The sequence below is a fragment of the Ictalurus furcatus genome, chromosome 14 (genome assembly GCF_023375685.1).
Source record: "Ictalurus furcatus strain D&B chromosome 14, Billie_1.0, whole genome shotgun sequence".
In the NCBI taxonomy this organism is placed as follows: Eukaryota; Metazoa; Chordata; class Actinopteri; order Siluriformes; family Ictaluridae; genus Ictalurus; species Ictalurus furcatus.
In genome coordinates, this window is record NC_071268.1 from 26,065,828 (window position 1) to 26,081,731 (window position 15,904).

Genomic DNA, 15,904 nt, shown 5'->3' on the forward strand with positions numbered 1-15,904 from the left:
ATTTTAAGAAAAACAAAACTACAAAATGATTGATTAAAATTGCTCATACAGGATGCTTGAAAAAAATTATTGTAGTAGGGAGATCCTTAACTTTAGAGTGCAAAAACAAAATGCAGCTTTTTCATTTATTAACGTGAATAGCACACTGTCTATGAAAGTCGTTTTTCGTGCAGTTTACAGTGCTGGACAGACAACTTACGACCATAACATAATCATAGCGTTCTATCATCTGCATAGCTACATTATTCTGGAGCTACATTTTATTTATTTTGTTTAACATACAGTATATTAAATGCATGTAATAATACAATCTGGTGTCTTCCATATTGTAGCAGTAGATATAAGCAATTCATAAACAAAAGGGGGAAATAATCCTAGAATTTACTATAATACCATACATGCATGTTTGTATATTCATACTTATTCAGCTAATTTGTTATACCACACTTAATTATAAATAAATAAATAAATCTAATATTTCCTCACACCCTCTCATGCTGTGTATAATATAGAATGACATCAACAGCTTGGACTTATGAAGTTATGATATAGATAGTCCATATTGAATAATCACATATGTTCATGCATGAGTTGAAAAGCAGTTCATGAATTGTCTAATTTTACCCATAATACACTCTGCTTTCTGTGATTAATCTTTTTTTCTGGCATTGCTGTCATTTTCAGAACATTAAACACTAACAAAGCCACATGCATTTCAGAACAACTTAGTACAATTGTAGAATAACTTTATGCATTTGATATTTTTTGCTCATGCTTCCTTGGAAATCAGCATCATTACTATAGTTATCATAAGTCCATGCACCTCACCAAATCCTCACACATATGGGCCATCACCTGACAGCATTAGCTAATACATTTTCCAGTGAAACTTTGAGTATACTAACTTTTTTTTACAATCAATACTGGTCCAGAACAACATCTGAAGACCATATAAAGTTTTTTTCATCTCCTACATACTTCATCAGGCAGTTTTCTTCTAGCTTCAGGCATCAGATGAGCTTCATGTTAAACCTGCCAGTCTCCATTCTGGTCCGTCCTCCCCCAGATCCTGCTCCTGTACTGTGAGGTACAAAGTCAATTGTGGCTGTGTGTTTGATTTGCCCTTTGCTCTGACTCCAGAAGAACATGAATATAAAGCAAGCAGCCACAGAGCTCAGGAATGACAGGAAGCCCATTGTTACTGCAACCAGTAGTGTCTTCAAGTCAAATGGAAATGGATGAGAATCGTATGAGCCATTTACTGGTGGATGGGCGGATGTAAAACTCCACCCATCAAGAAAGAAGTGGGCAGAGCGGTTATGAGATGAGGACGTGACAAAACTTCTCACCCACAGACTGACAGAAATACTGTCATTCCCTGCCACATTGGATGCAAAGCAGTAGTAGATGCCACTGTCTTGTACTTGTACATAACGCACCTCAAGGGTTCCATTGGACAGCACACGGATCCGACCTGTGGTGGGCAGAACCGCCCGCTGAGGACTAACCCAGATAACAGAGGGGGAAGGGTCTCCATCCACTTGGCAAAGGAACAGGACTGTTTGGCCCTCGTCCACATGCACCTCCTGTGGCTTGTGGTTTAGAATACGTGCCGGTCTACAAATAAACAACACTGGAAGCTCAGAATCAGTGAACTCCTGGAATGTTCTACCATGCACCTGTACAGGTGATGAACAGCTGGGTGGCTGCTCATTAACCTTTATATGCATATGACGTTGCAGAACCCAAAATAGTCTGCAGTCACAAGCAAGTGGGTTCCCATCCAGCCGAAGTACCTGAAGTGTCCCTGTTGATTGAAACACAGTCTCTTCTAGTGTTGACAGTTGATTTAATGATACATTGAATAGCTGAACATGAACAAGGCCACTGAAAGCACCTGGTTCTATCCTCTGCAAATTCCCACCAACCAAATGGAACTCTCGCAGCCGTAGAAGGTCTCTGAGCAGATGTGGCTGGATGGAGGTAATAGGGTTGTAGGACAGGTCCAAGTAGAGCAGATAGACCAGATGGCGCAAAGAATCATATGGCACAGAGCTCATATTGCAGTAGCTGAGTGTCAGAGAGGTGAGGTTAAGTCCAGTCAAGCTATTAGGTAACAGTGTATCCAGTCTGTGCCAGTGGGACACTGTCAGCGCCCTGAGCTGAGTCAGATGCCTAAATGAATTGTTGGGTAGCACTGTGAGACCAGTGTGACAGAAACGCAGCCGCACCAGCCTGGGAAGCTGTGACAGTGCCTCGATTGGGAATGAGGTAAGGTTATAGCCATCCAGGTTAAGTTCCTGAAGATATAGTAGGCCACTGAAGGCACGGTTTGAGATGAATACAAGATCATTGTCATTCACTTCCAACTTCTGTAGTGATGGCATCTCATAAAACATGTCATTGAGAAAGACAAGGATTTCATTCTTGCTAATGTCCAGCAGACGGAGACGCTGAAGTCCAGAGAACACGCCAACCAAAATGATCTTAAGACGATTTTGGGAAATCCTTAGAATGAGAAGGTTTTGCAGGCCAGAGAATGCTTGCACTTCAATCACTGTCAGCATGTTTTCACTCAAATCCAGTTCCTGAAGCTGTTTCAGGTCAGAGAACTGATGTTTTCCAAGTGTCTTCAGGAGATTATTGGCCAGACTGAGGCTTTGTGTGTTTTTATGGATACCTTCCGGTACAGAATTTAAGTGACATGAGGAGCAGTTGACCTTGAGAGGCTCATGTAAGCACTCACAATTGTGAGGGCATGGCCAAGGTGGGGTTCCTTCTACTGATACTCCTACTATGCACAGTTGTGCCACCCACCAATACACCTTCCACCAATCAGCAGCTTCCCCAAACATCTGGAGTTCCACCTACAACAACAGAGGAGAGTGGAAAGTGATTATTGTGGGGAACTTGTTTTTCTAAAATTATCACAATTGCCACAATTTATCCTTTACTGTCCTTCAATTGTTCTACAATTGATTAAAGAGAATGCTACTTATATAAAACTGTGACTATAAGGTTTGTTAGACTAGGTGTGCTGCCACTTTTTGGCCACTGAGCAAGACCCTTAACCCTCACTGGGAAGCTGGGATTTCAGTGGATTTTTTTCTTGTGGCAGTGCCATTCACAGAAACTTACACAGAATGTTGCATGCAGAAACACTCTGTTTGTATAAGCAGCGCATATTTCCTTGTTGTTAAGCGTTTGTTTACATTGCAACGTGTTGTTTTTTTATTTATGTCTTGTCTCCACCCTTTTCTTGTCATTGGTTGTCTCCCTAATGTGTCATGATTATTCTCATCTGTTTTCAGTTTACCCTTGATTAATTTGGTATATTTAAACCCTTGGGTGTCTTCGTCCAGCACAAAGTAATGTTCAATGTTTTGCCACCTGAATTTGCCAAGCCTTTTCTTTCCATGCTCGTTGCTTTGGTTCTTGATCTCATTCTGATTCTTGTTTTTGTGTGTTTTTGGATATCTCCTTACATTGCTGTTCGCTGAACGCCTGACCTCTGCCTGTTTACCGTTTTTGACTTTGACCCACATTTTGGATTTTCCTGCCTGCCACTTTAAATAATGCCTTTTACTGCAATTGTATCCACCTCAACTCACCATTCATGACCGATTACTTCACCTCTAACATGGATGCAGCAGGAAGGCGAGAGAGGCATTACACCAGGATCACCATGCCAGTGTTCGACTCAGTGCATTTCCCTCAATGGACTCCTCTATATCCCCCGGAACTGTTCAACAACTTTGAAGTTTATTCAGAAAGCTACCTGCTGCAATGCCAAGTATATTTTGAGAGCCTGGTGGACCCCAAGCCTGAAGAGAAGCATTGGTTGAGGTTCTTGTCCAGACTCACTGGCCAAACCCACCAGTGACTGTAGCTCCTGGTCGCCACGGGAACCATGGACCTTGGAAGCATCACCAAGTCCATAGGCCTCTTGAAAATGGTGTATGTGAGTGGTGAGTTAAACCCAGACCTTGAAAATTTTGGGGGGCAGCCAGTCTGTCTGCCAAATCCACTCAGCCATACACCAGCTACTACAAGGCGAGGAAAGCTGGAGACAAAGAGGAAGCAAAGTATCCAGCAGAGCTCCACCTTGAGGCCGACAGGGCAGCCTCTTCAGCTAAGCTTCAGACAGAGGCCTACAGGGTGGCCTCCACAGCCAAGCTCTAGACAGAGGCCAACAGTGCAGCCTCCCCTGCAGAGCTCCCTTCGGAAGCTGACAGGGCGACCTCCCCTGCCAAGTTCTAGCCAGATGTCGACGTGGTGTCCTCCACCACAGAGCTCCCTCCAGAGGCTGATGCTGCAGCCTCCCAAGTCCAGCTTCTGCCAGAGGCCGATGCCACAGAATCTTAAGTTTAGCTTCTGTCAGAGGCCAATGGCGTGGCCTTCCACGACCTGCTCATGCCAATGGCCGACAATGTGGCCTCCCAAATCACACCCCTGCTTCAGGCTGACAATGCAGCCTCTCAAGTCCTGCTCATGCCTGAGGCCGACAAGGTGGCCTCCCACGCCCTGCTCTCGCCTAAGGCCAATGTCCCAGACCCACCACCTGAGCTCTGTGAGCCTATCATATTCCTGCCACCTGACCCTGGTGAGCCTGTCACAGTCCCTCCATCAGACCCTGGCAAGCCTGTCCCAGTTCTGCCACCTGACCCTGGTAAGCCTCTTCCATCCCCACCACCTGACCCACACGAGTTCGTCCCAGCTTTGTAACCAGATCCCAGTGAGAAGGTTGCCACCCCACTGCCTGCTTCCCACCAGTATACCCCCATCTGCTCCCCAGCTTCTCTGGGATAAGTCAATATGTCGGACAATGCCTGCTTTGGGACCTTGAGTTTTGCCTGGACTGACAGGGGGAGTGGTTAAAGGGGGGGGGTCTGTCAGAGATTTCCCCCTCAGTGTGCATAAACAGCCCATAGCACTATGGTGCACACTTCCTTCTCTTAAATGTTTGTTTACATTGCCACGTGTTTTTGTTTTGATTAATGTCTTGTCTCCACCCCATATTGTCATTGATTGTCTCCCTAATATGTCGTGATTATTGTCACCTGTTTTCAGTTTATCCTTGATTAGTTTGGTATATTTATACTCTTGTGTGTCTTTGTCCGGCACGAAGTAATATTCAGTGTTTTGCTGTCTGCCTTTGCGAAGCCTTTTGTTTCTGTGCTCGCTGCCTTGGTTCTTCATCTTGTTCTGTCTCTTGTTTTTCTGAGGTTTTGGATATCCCCTTACATTGTTGTTCACTGATCGCTGACCTCTACCTGGTTCCCGTTTTTTACTTTTTGCCCTCGTTTTGGATTTGTCTGCCTGCCTCTTTAAATAACATCTTTTACTGCAGTTGGATCCATCTCAACTCGCCGTTCATGACACTAACGTGTGCCATTTCAATGTTAAATATTGTTGTTTGAATGAGATTGTCATTAAATGTTATTGGATTCAAATATATAATCTCATTTAAAAGATTTTAAAGTAGGACATTGTGGTGCTGTAGTTGAAGCATATGTTAAGTAAAGAAAAATATATATTTTGGGAATTATTTACACTATAGTGAATAACAGGCCTACATAAAATGTCATTTTCTTGTTTACACCAGCACCTGAACCCCTTAGGGGTGTGTGTGTCAAGAGTAGCAGGTGTAGGACTGGGATCAGGTGAGGATCTCTGTGTGAGAGCCCGGGACTCCAGCAGTTACTTTTGCGTAACTGCATATTGGCAGCTTGGCAGTTATCTAATACATAGAAATGCCAGACTTTGGCCAGCATGACAGCACTGGTTTGTGTGTGTGTGTGTGTGTGTGTGTGTGTGTGTGTGTGTGTGTGTGTGTGTGTGTGCGTGAATGTGAATAATTAATACTTGCATGCAGAAAACAGTAACTGAGCAAATTGTTTGTTTAAGAAAATGTCCCAACAATGATAGAACCATATGGTGTGTGATATTACATGAAGAAAAATGTATTAATAACAACAGCAACAATAATAATAATAATAATAATAATAATAACAGCAACAACAACAGGGCCCTTTGCCCTTCACCTAAAGGATTCAGTTCCACACTAACTGTGAGGTATGCTTTACTATCAGATAACAGAATTAATGTCTTAAATTTCTAAACAAAAATATTAGTTAAATATCTGGCACTGATTGTTCAATTCTGTACAATAAAATTTTATATAGCGCTTTTAACAGTGGACATTGTCACAAAGCAGCTTCACAGATATATATAAATTCTGGATATGAATTTTAAATTGATCAATTTATCCCTAATGAGCAAGCCTGAGCTGATGGAGAGAAGGAAAAACTCCCTGAGACGACATGAGGAAGAAACCTTGAGAGAAACCAGACTCAAAAGGGAACCCGTCCTCATCTGGGTAACAACGGATAGTGCGATTATAAATCATTACTCTTCTATAACTGTGTACTATATAGTCAAAAAGTGCAAGTGTGTAACCAGGAACTTATGAGCTTACGAGCAACTTATGAATATGAGCATCAGAGTCATTTCTGAATTTACTGCCAGAAATATATATATATATATATATATATATATATATATATATATATATATATATATATATGTGTGTGTGTGTGTGTGTGTGTGTGTGTGTGTGTGTATGTATGTATGTATACATAAATATTAGGTTTTGGAAACAGAATTGCAAATGTTGATTTGTTTGAATTGATTTAAAATACTGTTTTAGCAGTGTCTATCATTTTGAGAGAACCTTATTAAAACGTTGGTTGAGTGGAAATCATAGTGTGTAATTTTTTTTTATACAATATTTTTTGCTAATATTCTTGAAGGGTGCCAATAACAATCGACTACAAATTCTGTATTAAATTCTGTGATTGATTGTTTAACCCAGAAAACAGTGGCCTAGTTCTGTCCTGACATGTACCGCCAACTGAAACCTGTTTTTAGAGCACAGCCCATGCTGACCATTTGTATTTGAAAGATACTGGGGAAAAATAGGAGTAAACAAATCTTAGTAGAATTTTGTAAATAATAGTAGGCCGGTGAGTCTGTCTACGCATGTACAGTGATGGCCAACTCTAGAGTACAGATCACATTCGTGTGTATAGTATTCACAGTCAGTAATAAAACATAAAGCACAGTGAAATACACTCTCCAGCATACATACATAAAAAGGCAAATAAATTAGACTGGACTCATAATCTTCTTTATTCCTATATAAAAGAAACATCATTTTACCTTCAGTTTAACCACACAGGATGCCATGTGATGGACCGGCACTCTATCCAGGGTGTATTTCTGTCTTGCACCCAGTGTTCCCAGTACAGGTTCTGGATCAACACTAACCTTGACCAGGATAAAGCTCTTACAGAAGAATATATCATGTACCCAGATTAATTCAGGCCACACTTTGCACCCACTTTTTTTTAATTATTATTTATTTATCCCCATTCTACAACAAGTAAAGTTTAATCAAATCTTGTGTGTAATTGAATTAAGTAAAGCCTACCTAAACCTTACTCATAATAGAATGGGGTGAAGTTTACTGAAAACCCTGGATGCAAACTGCTGCACTTGGGGTGAGGGGTAGGGGGTAAATCCTATGACTTTGAGAACCATTTTAATAAAGTTATAATTTGCATGGAAACTAACAACAGTACGTGATTGGCCAGACCAGGTGAAGAAAATATCCCCAATGTAACCGTAATGAGTTAAGGCAACTTACCGGAGAGTGAGCATCGACTTCCTTAAACCGCTCGCGCAAAAACTCAGACGACCTTCGTGGTTCGTGTCCTCTTGGGATTTTTTTTTACTCTCACTACGCGTCTGTAACGCACAGACACACGCGCGTTGGAGGGGATTAAAGGTCCCTGGAAAACTTTTGATCCACCGTGAATGATCCTGCACAAATGATCCTGCACCGGAGTTTGGACACCTTAGCGCGCGCTCATCCCACCGAGTAATAATAGACTAATTGCCTTTTTGTTTGTTTGTCTTTGCAAACAAAGACATACAGTTCCATTTATAGGCTACCTGCGTTTACAGGGCACAGTCTCGAGTGATCAAAAAAATAAAAATAAAATAAAATAAAATAAAATAAACAAAGGTCCGTGCTGGGACCGTGCGCGTGCGTGGCATTTTTCTACATGTAGCTATTTATTTGTTTGTTTGCTTCCTAATAAACAGGGCTGTGGAATCCGGCCATTACTTCAGCTCGGAATTTATACGCAGTGTATATGAACCTGCCAAATCTGCGGATTTAGATCTCACACTCACACACACACACACACACACACATGCGGGCGCGCGTGCACACACCCCCACACTTACGCGCCAGATGGAAACGTAATTACGATTCGGGAACGCGCAAAAACATGCTAGTGCACGTGAATTATCCCACTAATATCAGAGAAGTGAAGCTAAAAAATGAAAACGGTAGGCCTGTAGGGACAGAAAATTCAAGTGTAGGACCATAACTCAAACCAAGTGTAAGACCGTAACTCATAGCTCACATCTACAACTTCGATTCTGGTGTAAAAACAATTCCTCTTTCTTTTTATCAGACTTCGCTGAACATAATGTGTGGATAGAGGATTCTGTAGATGAGACGTTGGAATGTGGTTGGGGCTATGAAAAACCCGAAAGTCCAAGTCAGTGGAGTCAAGAGTATCTGCCAAAAATCCCTTAGTCAAATCCAGTGTCCAAACACTGTCATAAAGTTGGCCTGACGTTGAAATTAAGGGACCGTCTATAAAGTTACATACGACATTGGTATATACTTTTCTAACTTCAATAGCATTTGAAGGGAATGACTTACACTCATAAAACCGTACTGTATAGTATTCATGAATGTGTCAGCTATAATGCACACCTTTTAGAATTTAGAGATTTAATAAAATTAACTATGAAATCATGTGTAAACTTTGGCATGTATTTCACTAGCAAATGGGCTCATACGTTATAGCTGTGTGCGTTATACCTGACACCTAGATGAACACTTTACAGTTGGTTTTGTGACTGTAAGTCATTCCCTTCAAATGCTATTGAAGTTAGAAAAATGTATACCAATGTCGTAAGTAACTTTAGAGACGGTCCCTTAATTTGCGAATCTCGATCACCCGAGGTCAAGCCAACTTTATGCCAGTGTGTCAAATAAAAGTGAATTGAGCAGAACTGATCGAACAGTTCTTCAAGGTATGGCACTGGATACATGTTATTTGACTTTAACAAAGTCCATACAGAACCGGACCGACCCATCTGCCTTGGGAACCAGGACCAAAGGACTGGAGCGGTCACTGTGGGACTCCTTGATTACATCCATATCGAGCATGACCTTGGGCTCCTCCTGCAAACAGTAGGGGTGGCTGCATGGGCTTCTCAGTGTGGTGTTCTAAGAGATTAGTGCGACCTGGTAGAGGCAAGAACGCATCGGAAAATTCCACTTGGCTCTTGGCAACCTCTGTGATTTGGCACTGCGAGAGGTGGTCTTATTATGTAATAACAAAGCATAATGTAATAACTGCACATAATGTAATAAGTATTACATTATTATTGGAATAAAATGTTCATAATGTAATAATTTTGTCAAAATGTAATCAAATCTTGAGGTCATAACATAACATTGTCATGTTGTAATAATTGTAATGCTTTTTTTTTTTTAAAAAAAACATAAATACATTGGTATTCCTTGACAGTACATTTTCTAAATCTAAATCTAATCTTAATCTACCAATGAAATGCATCAGATTTATTATTATTATTATTGTTGTTGTTGTTATTATCATCAATATTATTATACATTACTTCAAATGTATACTTGGCTTCAGTTAAAAGAGGATATTAAATGTTTTTTTTATTTGACAATGAAAAGGTATACATACTGATAAATGTAAAAAACAGTGTGCAATAATAACACTGTGCACAAAGTATATCTGGGCAAGGGCCAGGATGAGGACCAGGGTCTATGTTTGAGTCGGGAATAGGGCCAAGATGAGGACCAGGGTCCATGTTTGAGTCAGGAATAAGGCCAGGATGAGGACCAGGGTCTATGTTTGAGTCCTTAATAGGGCCAGGATGAGGACCAGGGTCCATGTTTGAGTCAGGAATAGGGCCAGGATGAGGACCAGGGTCCACGTTTGAGTCCGGAATAGAGCCAGGATGAGGACCAGGGTCCACGTTTGAGTCGGGAATAGGGCCAGGATGAGCACCAGGGTCCATGTTTGAGTCCGGAATAGGACCAGGATGAGGACAAGGGTCCACGTTTGAATCAGGAATAGGGCCAGGATGAGGACCAGGATCTACGTTTGAGTCAGGAATAGGGCCAGGATGTGGACCAGGGTCCATGTTTGAGTCAGGAATAGGACCAGGATGAGGACCAGGGTCCATGTTTGAGTCAGGAATAGGGCCAGGATGAGGACCAGGATCTACATTTGAGTCAGGAAAAGGGCCAGGATGAGGACCAGGGTCCATTTTTGAGTCCGGAATAGGGCCAGTATGAGGACCAGGGTCCATGTTTGAGTTGGGAATAGGGTCAGGATGAGGACCAGGGTCCATGTTTGAGTTGGGAATAGGACCAGGATGAGGACCAGGATCTACGTTTGAGTCGGGAATAGGGAGGGGATGAGGACCAGGGTCCATGTTTGAGTCCGGAATAGGGCCAGGATGAGGACCAGGGTCCATGTTTGAGTTGGGAATAGGCCCATGGTCAGTGTCTGAGACAACACTAGGGCCAGGATGAGGGCCAGGGTCAGTGTGTGAGTCAGGAGAAGAGCCAGTATCATGGCCAGAATGGGGACTGATGTCAGAGCAAGAACATATATCAGAGAAGCTTTGGCAGATCTTCTGCGACTTGAGAAGGACGAGGGCTTTTGCATTAGCATGATGAGGCTGGAGCTGGAAGCACAAGTGGCCTTGCTCAAAAACTGAAGAAGCTTTTTGGTCAGCATAATCAATGTGAGAATGGATCTGTTTGCTATAAAGGACATCTACTAGAAGAAATAAACTGCACACTACACAGTGTTGCATTTCAACATACAATATCATTTTTCTTTGAATATAAGGTCGGACTGTTATAGTGTTTATCTGAAGATGTACAGTAGGTGATTATACCGTGCAAAGATTTTTCCCAGTATATTTCAATGTATGGAGTTTTGCTCTCAGGTCAAGAATGTACTGAATTTCACTCTTTTACTCTGAGTCCCTCCTCGCAATTTTCTCAGACGATGTCTAAGATGCCGTGAGGCTTGTTCACATATAGTAATTCAAATAGGGAGAACCCCGTGGATATGCTGCTGCTTGTGGAACTTCTCATACTTCAAATAATAGGCATTCATGCCACTTATCCCATCGTGTATGAACTTACAAATCATATTTTTAAGCGTCTGATTAAAGTGCTTGACCAGGCCATCCTTCTGTGGATGGCAAACGCTGGTCTGAATCAGTTTAATAGCCAATAATTCATACAGTTTACGAAGTATATGTTACATAAAAAGTTAGATACATGAGGCCCAGTGTGTGTGTTTGTGTGTGTGTGTGTGTGTGTGCATACAATAAAATACAAGGACATATGGTCCTGTGAAATATGCTGCATTTCTAGAAAAAACAAAATAAATGAGTACTTTATTAAAGCATTCACATTTATTTTGTGTAGTAAAGTTTATTTAAAACATGATCTTTAGCTTGAGGTTTCTACAGGTGTTGGTACTGATAACATATTTCAATAAAGCCCATCCATCCATCCATCCATCCATCTTCTACCGCTTACTCCTTCTTCAGGGTCGTGGGGGAACCTGGAGCCAATCCCAGGGAGCATCAGGCACAAGGCGGGGTACATCCTGGACAGGGTGCCAGTCCATCGCAGGGCACAATCACATACACATTCACACACCCATTCATACACTACAGACACTTTAGACACGCCAATCAGCCTACCATGCATGTCTTTGGACTGGGGGAGGAAACCGGAGTACCCGGAGGAAACCCCCGCAGCACGGGGAGAACATGCAAACTCCGCACACACATGGCCCCGGCGGGAATCGAACCCCGGTCAGTAAAGACCATAATGGCAAATATCCAAACAGTAAACATTGAACACTAATCAGAGAATTTTCTGTGTTCTTAACACTGCACTCTTTCATTTTTACACATACTGTATGGAGGTTCATTTAAGCCATGGAAGATTGCCCTACATTTCTTAATGTAAATTGAGTTTTACACAAGATTGTGGAGATTTCTTCAGCAGTGCTAATAAACAGTAGTCTATAAGTGAATGTCCACCATTCTTTTTATCTCTGATCGCTGACTCAGCTTCTCTCCATCTGTTATCAGTGTGTGTCATGCTACTCAGCGTGTGTGTGTGCATGTGTGTGTGTGTGTGTGTGTAGGTGGTACTTCTGCTGTAGTACAACCAAGCTTTCTCTCAACCTGGAGTATGTTGCAGTTTCCTTTTCAGATCACTTTTTTATTGTAATTAGTGTTGCGCATGATAATTCATGTAGATTAGATGTACTGATGGATAAAAGAGATGCCAAATTTTGGAGAGAGAAAATTATTCATTTGTATAATTAAGCAATATTGCACGAGCAAGATTGATGTTTTATCAACAGATGTCTGCTGATAAAACACCAATCTGCCAGGACTTAAACAGATAAAACAGATCTGCCGGGCCTTTACTGCAGCTGTCTTCACTTCCTGCTTGTTCTTGGGGCGTTTTACCTTCAGTTTTGCCTTCAGCAAATGAAATGCAGCTCAACTGGCTTCAGGTCAGGTGATTGACTTGGTCATCACAGATTTCACTTCTTTGCCTTAAAAAAGTCTTTGAAAGTAGGCTTTGGGTCATTGCCCATCTGCACCATGAAGCGCCATCCAAAGAGTTTTGAAGCATCTGGCTGAATCTGAGCAGATTATTTATTAATCCTGCTGCTTTTGTCAGCAGTCACATCATCAATATATACAAGGGAACCAGTTCCTTTTGCAGCCATAAGATGAGGTGGTATGCTTTAGATAATGATCAGTTCCTTCCCTTCTCCAGACTCTTCTCTTTGTCTCGTCAGTCTATATGATTCGGTTCCAAAATTGTACTGTTTTTTTGTTTTTTTAGATGTTTTTGGCAAACACCTATTGGAGCTGATTTCTAGAACACACTCTGGATGGAACACCAGTCCATCACAATATGCAACTTAGCATAGCTAATCCACCTACCAACATTTTTTTTTAGAGGAAACTGGAGAACCCGGAGGAAACCCACAATGTAAAACATGCACGGAAATTCTGCACATAGATCAGATAACCCGAGATCAGCGTTGAACAAGGGACCCTCTAGCTTTGAGGTAGCAATGCTACCCACTGCACCACTGTACCACCCCCTTCAAAATGTGTGTGTGCTCAAAAGATCTTTATATTGGGTAAAAATATTACAATTGCTGTTTGTTAGGTATAGTGATATGTTTTATAGTTGCTAAAAATCTATTGCATTTTATGAATGTTACGTGAAAAGCTGTGGGCAGTGGAATCCAAATGAAACATTCCTCTCTGCTGGCAAAACAAAATATTAATAAATAAACAAAATTATTATGCTATTAAAAATCAGGCTTATTGAGAAGGTCAATATAAAAAAGCCAATCAATTATATGGCATACATTTATATGAAATAGAACTATTGAGGGGCAGTGGTGGCTTGGCGGTTAAGGCTCTGGAGTACTGATCAGAAGGTCTGAGGTTCAAGCCCCAGCACTGCCAGGCTCTGAGGTACTGATCGCAAGGTCAGGGGTTCAAGCCTCAGCACTGCCAGGTTCTGAGGTACTGATCGGAAGGTCGGGGGGTTCAAGACTCAGCATTGCCAGGTTGTGGGTTATTGATCGGAAGGTCGGGGGTTCAAGCCTCAGCACTGCCAGGTTCTGCGTTACTGATCGGAAGGTCGGGGGTTCAAGCCCCAGCACTTCCAGGCTCTGGGGTACTGATCGCAAGGTAGGGGGTTCAAGCCTCAGCACTACCAGGCTATGGGGTACTGATCGCAAGGTAGGGGGTTCAAGCCTCAGCACTACCAGGTTCTGGGTTACTGATTGGAAGGTCGGGGGTTCAAGCCCCAGCACTGTCAGGCTCTTGGGTACTGATCGGAAAGTCGGGGGTTCAAGCCTCAGCACTGCCAGGTTCCGGGTTACTGATCGGAAGGTCGGGGGTTCAAGCCTCAGCACCGCCAGGCTTTGGGTTGCTGATCGGAAGGTCGGGGCTTCAAGTCTCAGCAAGGATCAACCTCAAGCCTTAACCTTCTCTGCTCCAGGGGCACTGTATCATGGCTGAGCCTGCGCTCTGACCCCAACGTCCTAACATGCTAGGGTATGCGAAGAAAAGAATTTCACTGTGCTGTTATGTATACGTGACCAATAAAGACTCATTATAAAATAAATGTTTAAAAAAAACAAGAAAGAAGTTTAATTAAGGAGTCCAATTTATTTGACCAACATAAAACATGATAGATATATTAAAGTTTATTTACCCCAGTATTATTGCTCAAGGCAAACATGCAAATAAAATCTGAAATAAGAACATTACGTACTCGTTTTTCTGGATTTGAAAATCATGTGGCACAAGATGACTTCTCCACGTCGGCGCACTTGTGTTTCTTAAACGTCTTGATATAAGTGAATCTCTGTCCACACTGCGAGCAGTGATACGGCTTCTCTCCTGAGTGAATGCGCTGGTGTGTTTTCAGGTTACTCTGGTAAGCAAAACTCTTCCCGCACTGTAAGCAGTCGTAGGGCTTCTCTCGCGTGTGAAAGGGTTGGTGCCTTTCAAGATTTCTCTTTTCGTTAAAGCTCTTCCCACACTGTAAGCACCAATACAGCCTCTCTCCCGTGTGAATGCGCTGGTGTTTTTCAAGATTCCTCTGCTGATTAAATCGCTTCCCGCACTGCGAGCAGTTATACGGTTTCTCTCCTGTATGAACGCGCTGATGTATTTGAAGTTCACCCTGTTGATTAAATGTCTTCCCACACTGTGTGCAGAGAAACGGCTTCTCTCCTGTATGAACGCGTTGATGTTTCAAAAGATCGCCGTGTTGATTAAAGCTCTTCCCACACTCTACGCAGTGATACGGCTTCTCTCCTGTATGGATGCGCTGATGTGTTCTGAGATGACTCTGTTGATTAAAGCTCTTCCCACACTGTGAGCACTGGTACGGTTTCTCTCCCGTATGGATACGCTGATGTGTTTTGAGATGACTCAGTTGATTAAAGCTCTTCCTACACTGGTTGCAGTGAAACGGCTTCTCTCCCGTGTGGACTCGCTTATGATCTTCGAGATTACTCGGCTTTCTAAAACCCTTCCCGCACTCCGAGCAGCGATACGGCTTGTCTCCCGTGTGAACGCGCGTGTGATCTTTAAGACGACTCACGTTGATGAAAGTTTTCCCACACTGTGAGCACTGGTACGGTTTCTCTCCTGTATGGATACGCTGATGTGTTTTGAGATGACTCAGCTGATTAAAGCTCTTCCCACAATGGTTGCAGTGAAACGGCTTCTCTCCCGTGTGAACGCGCGTATGATCTTTGAGATAACTCGGATTTAAAAAACTCGTCCCACACTGCGAGCAGCGATGCGAGTTCTCTCCTGTGTGAACACGCTGATGCTGGTGGAGATGACTCGGGTACGTAAAACTCTTCCCACACTGTGAGCAGGGAAATGTCTCTTCCATTGTGTGGACACACTGGTGCTTACTGAGATGATGCAGATTAGTCAAATCTTTCCCACATGTTGAACAGTGATGGATTTCTTCCTGCATTTGTCCCCGAGTGGCGTTAGTGTGAGGAGTACCAGAGCATGTTTGCTCACTGTTTGAGCTTCCTGTGGGCATCACATTGTCGTTTTTAATTTCTCTTGATCTCAACAACCTCATATATTCCTCAGAGTGGCTTCTCCTTATGTG

General features: G+C 42.6%; 2 protein-coding genes across 3 annotated transcripts; both read right to left on the reverse strand.

The window, feature by feature from the left end:
* Positions 1-230: 230 nt before the first annotated feature.
* Positions 231-8,518, reverse strand: lingo4a (leucine rich repeat and Ig domain containing 4a). Of its 2 annotated transcripts, none has more exons than XM_053642349.1 (2): positions 7,709-8,518; positions 231-2,867 (listed from the first exon to the last, which is right to left on the reverse strand). In XM_053642349.1, exon 2 carries the CDS (start codon positions 2,853-2,855, stop codon positions 1,011-1,013), a length of 1,845 nt encoding a protein of 614 aa, XP_053498324.1. In that variant the 5' UTR covers positions 2,856-2,867; positions 7,709-8,518; the 3' UTR covers positions 231-1,010. The 2 variants fall into 2 exon arrangements, with proteins under 2 accessions (XP_053498324.1, XP_053498323.1); XM_053642348.1 differs by lacking the exon at positions 7,709-8,518 and adding an exon at positions 7,222-7,534.
* Positions 8,519-14,557: 6,039 nt separating this feature from the next.
* Positions 14,558-15,673, reverse strand: LOC128617776 (zinc finger protein 135-like). The gene is made up of 2 exons (XM_053640924.1): positions 15,118-15,673; positions 14,558-15,000 (listed from the first exon to the last, which is right to left on the reverse strand). Exons 1-2 carry the CDS (start codon positions 15,671-15,673, stop codon positions 14,558-14,560), a joined length of 999 nt encoding a protein of 332 aa, XP_053496899.1.
* Between the last annotated feature and the right edge of the window lie 231 nt (positions 15,674-15,904).

Bases quoted from the DNA above. Each gene is read 5' to 3' on its own strand.
- lingo4a (XM_053642348.1), bottom strand. From the start codon at position 7,248: ATGGCATCCTGTGTGGTTAAACTGAAG. The intron at 2,868-7,221 runs GTAAAATGATGT...CTGTTGTTGTAG, and splicing joins CCTGTGTGGTTAAACTGAAG to GTGGAACTCCAGATGTTTGG.
- LOC128617776 (XM_053640924.1), bottom strand. From the start codon at position 15,673: ATGGAAGAGACATTTCCCTGCTCACAGTGTGGGAAGAGTTTTACGTAC. The intron at 15,001-15,117 runs GTCATCTCAGAA...GCGTTCATACAG, and splicing joins GAAGAGCTTTAATCAACAGA to GAGAGAAGCCGTTTCTCTGC.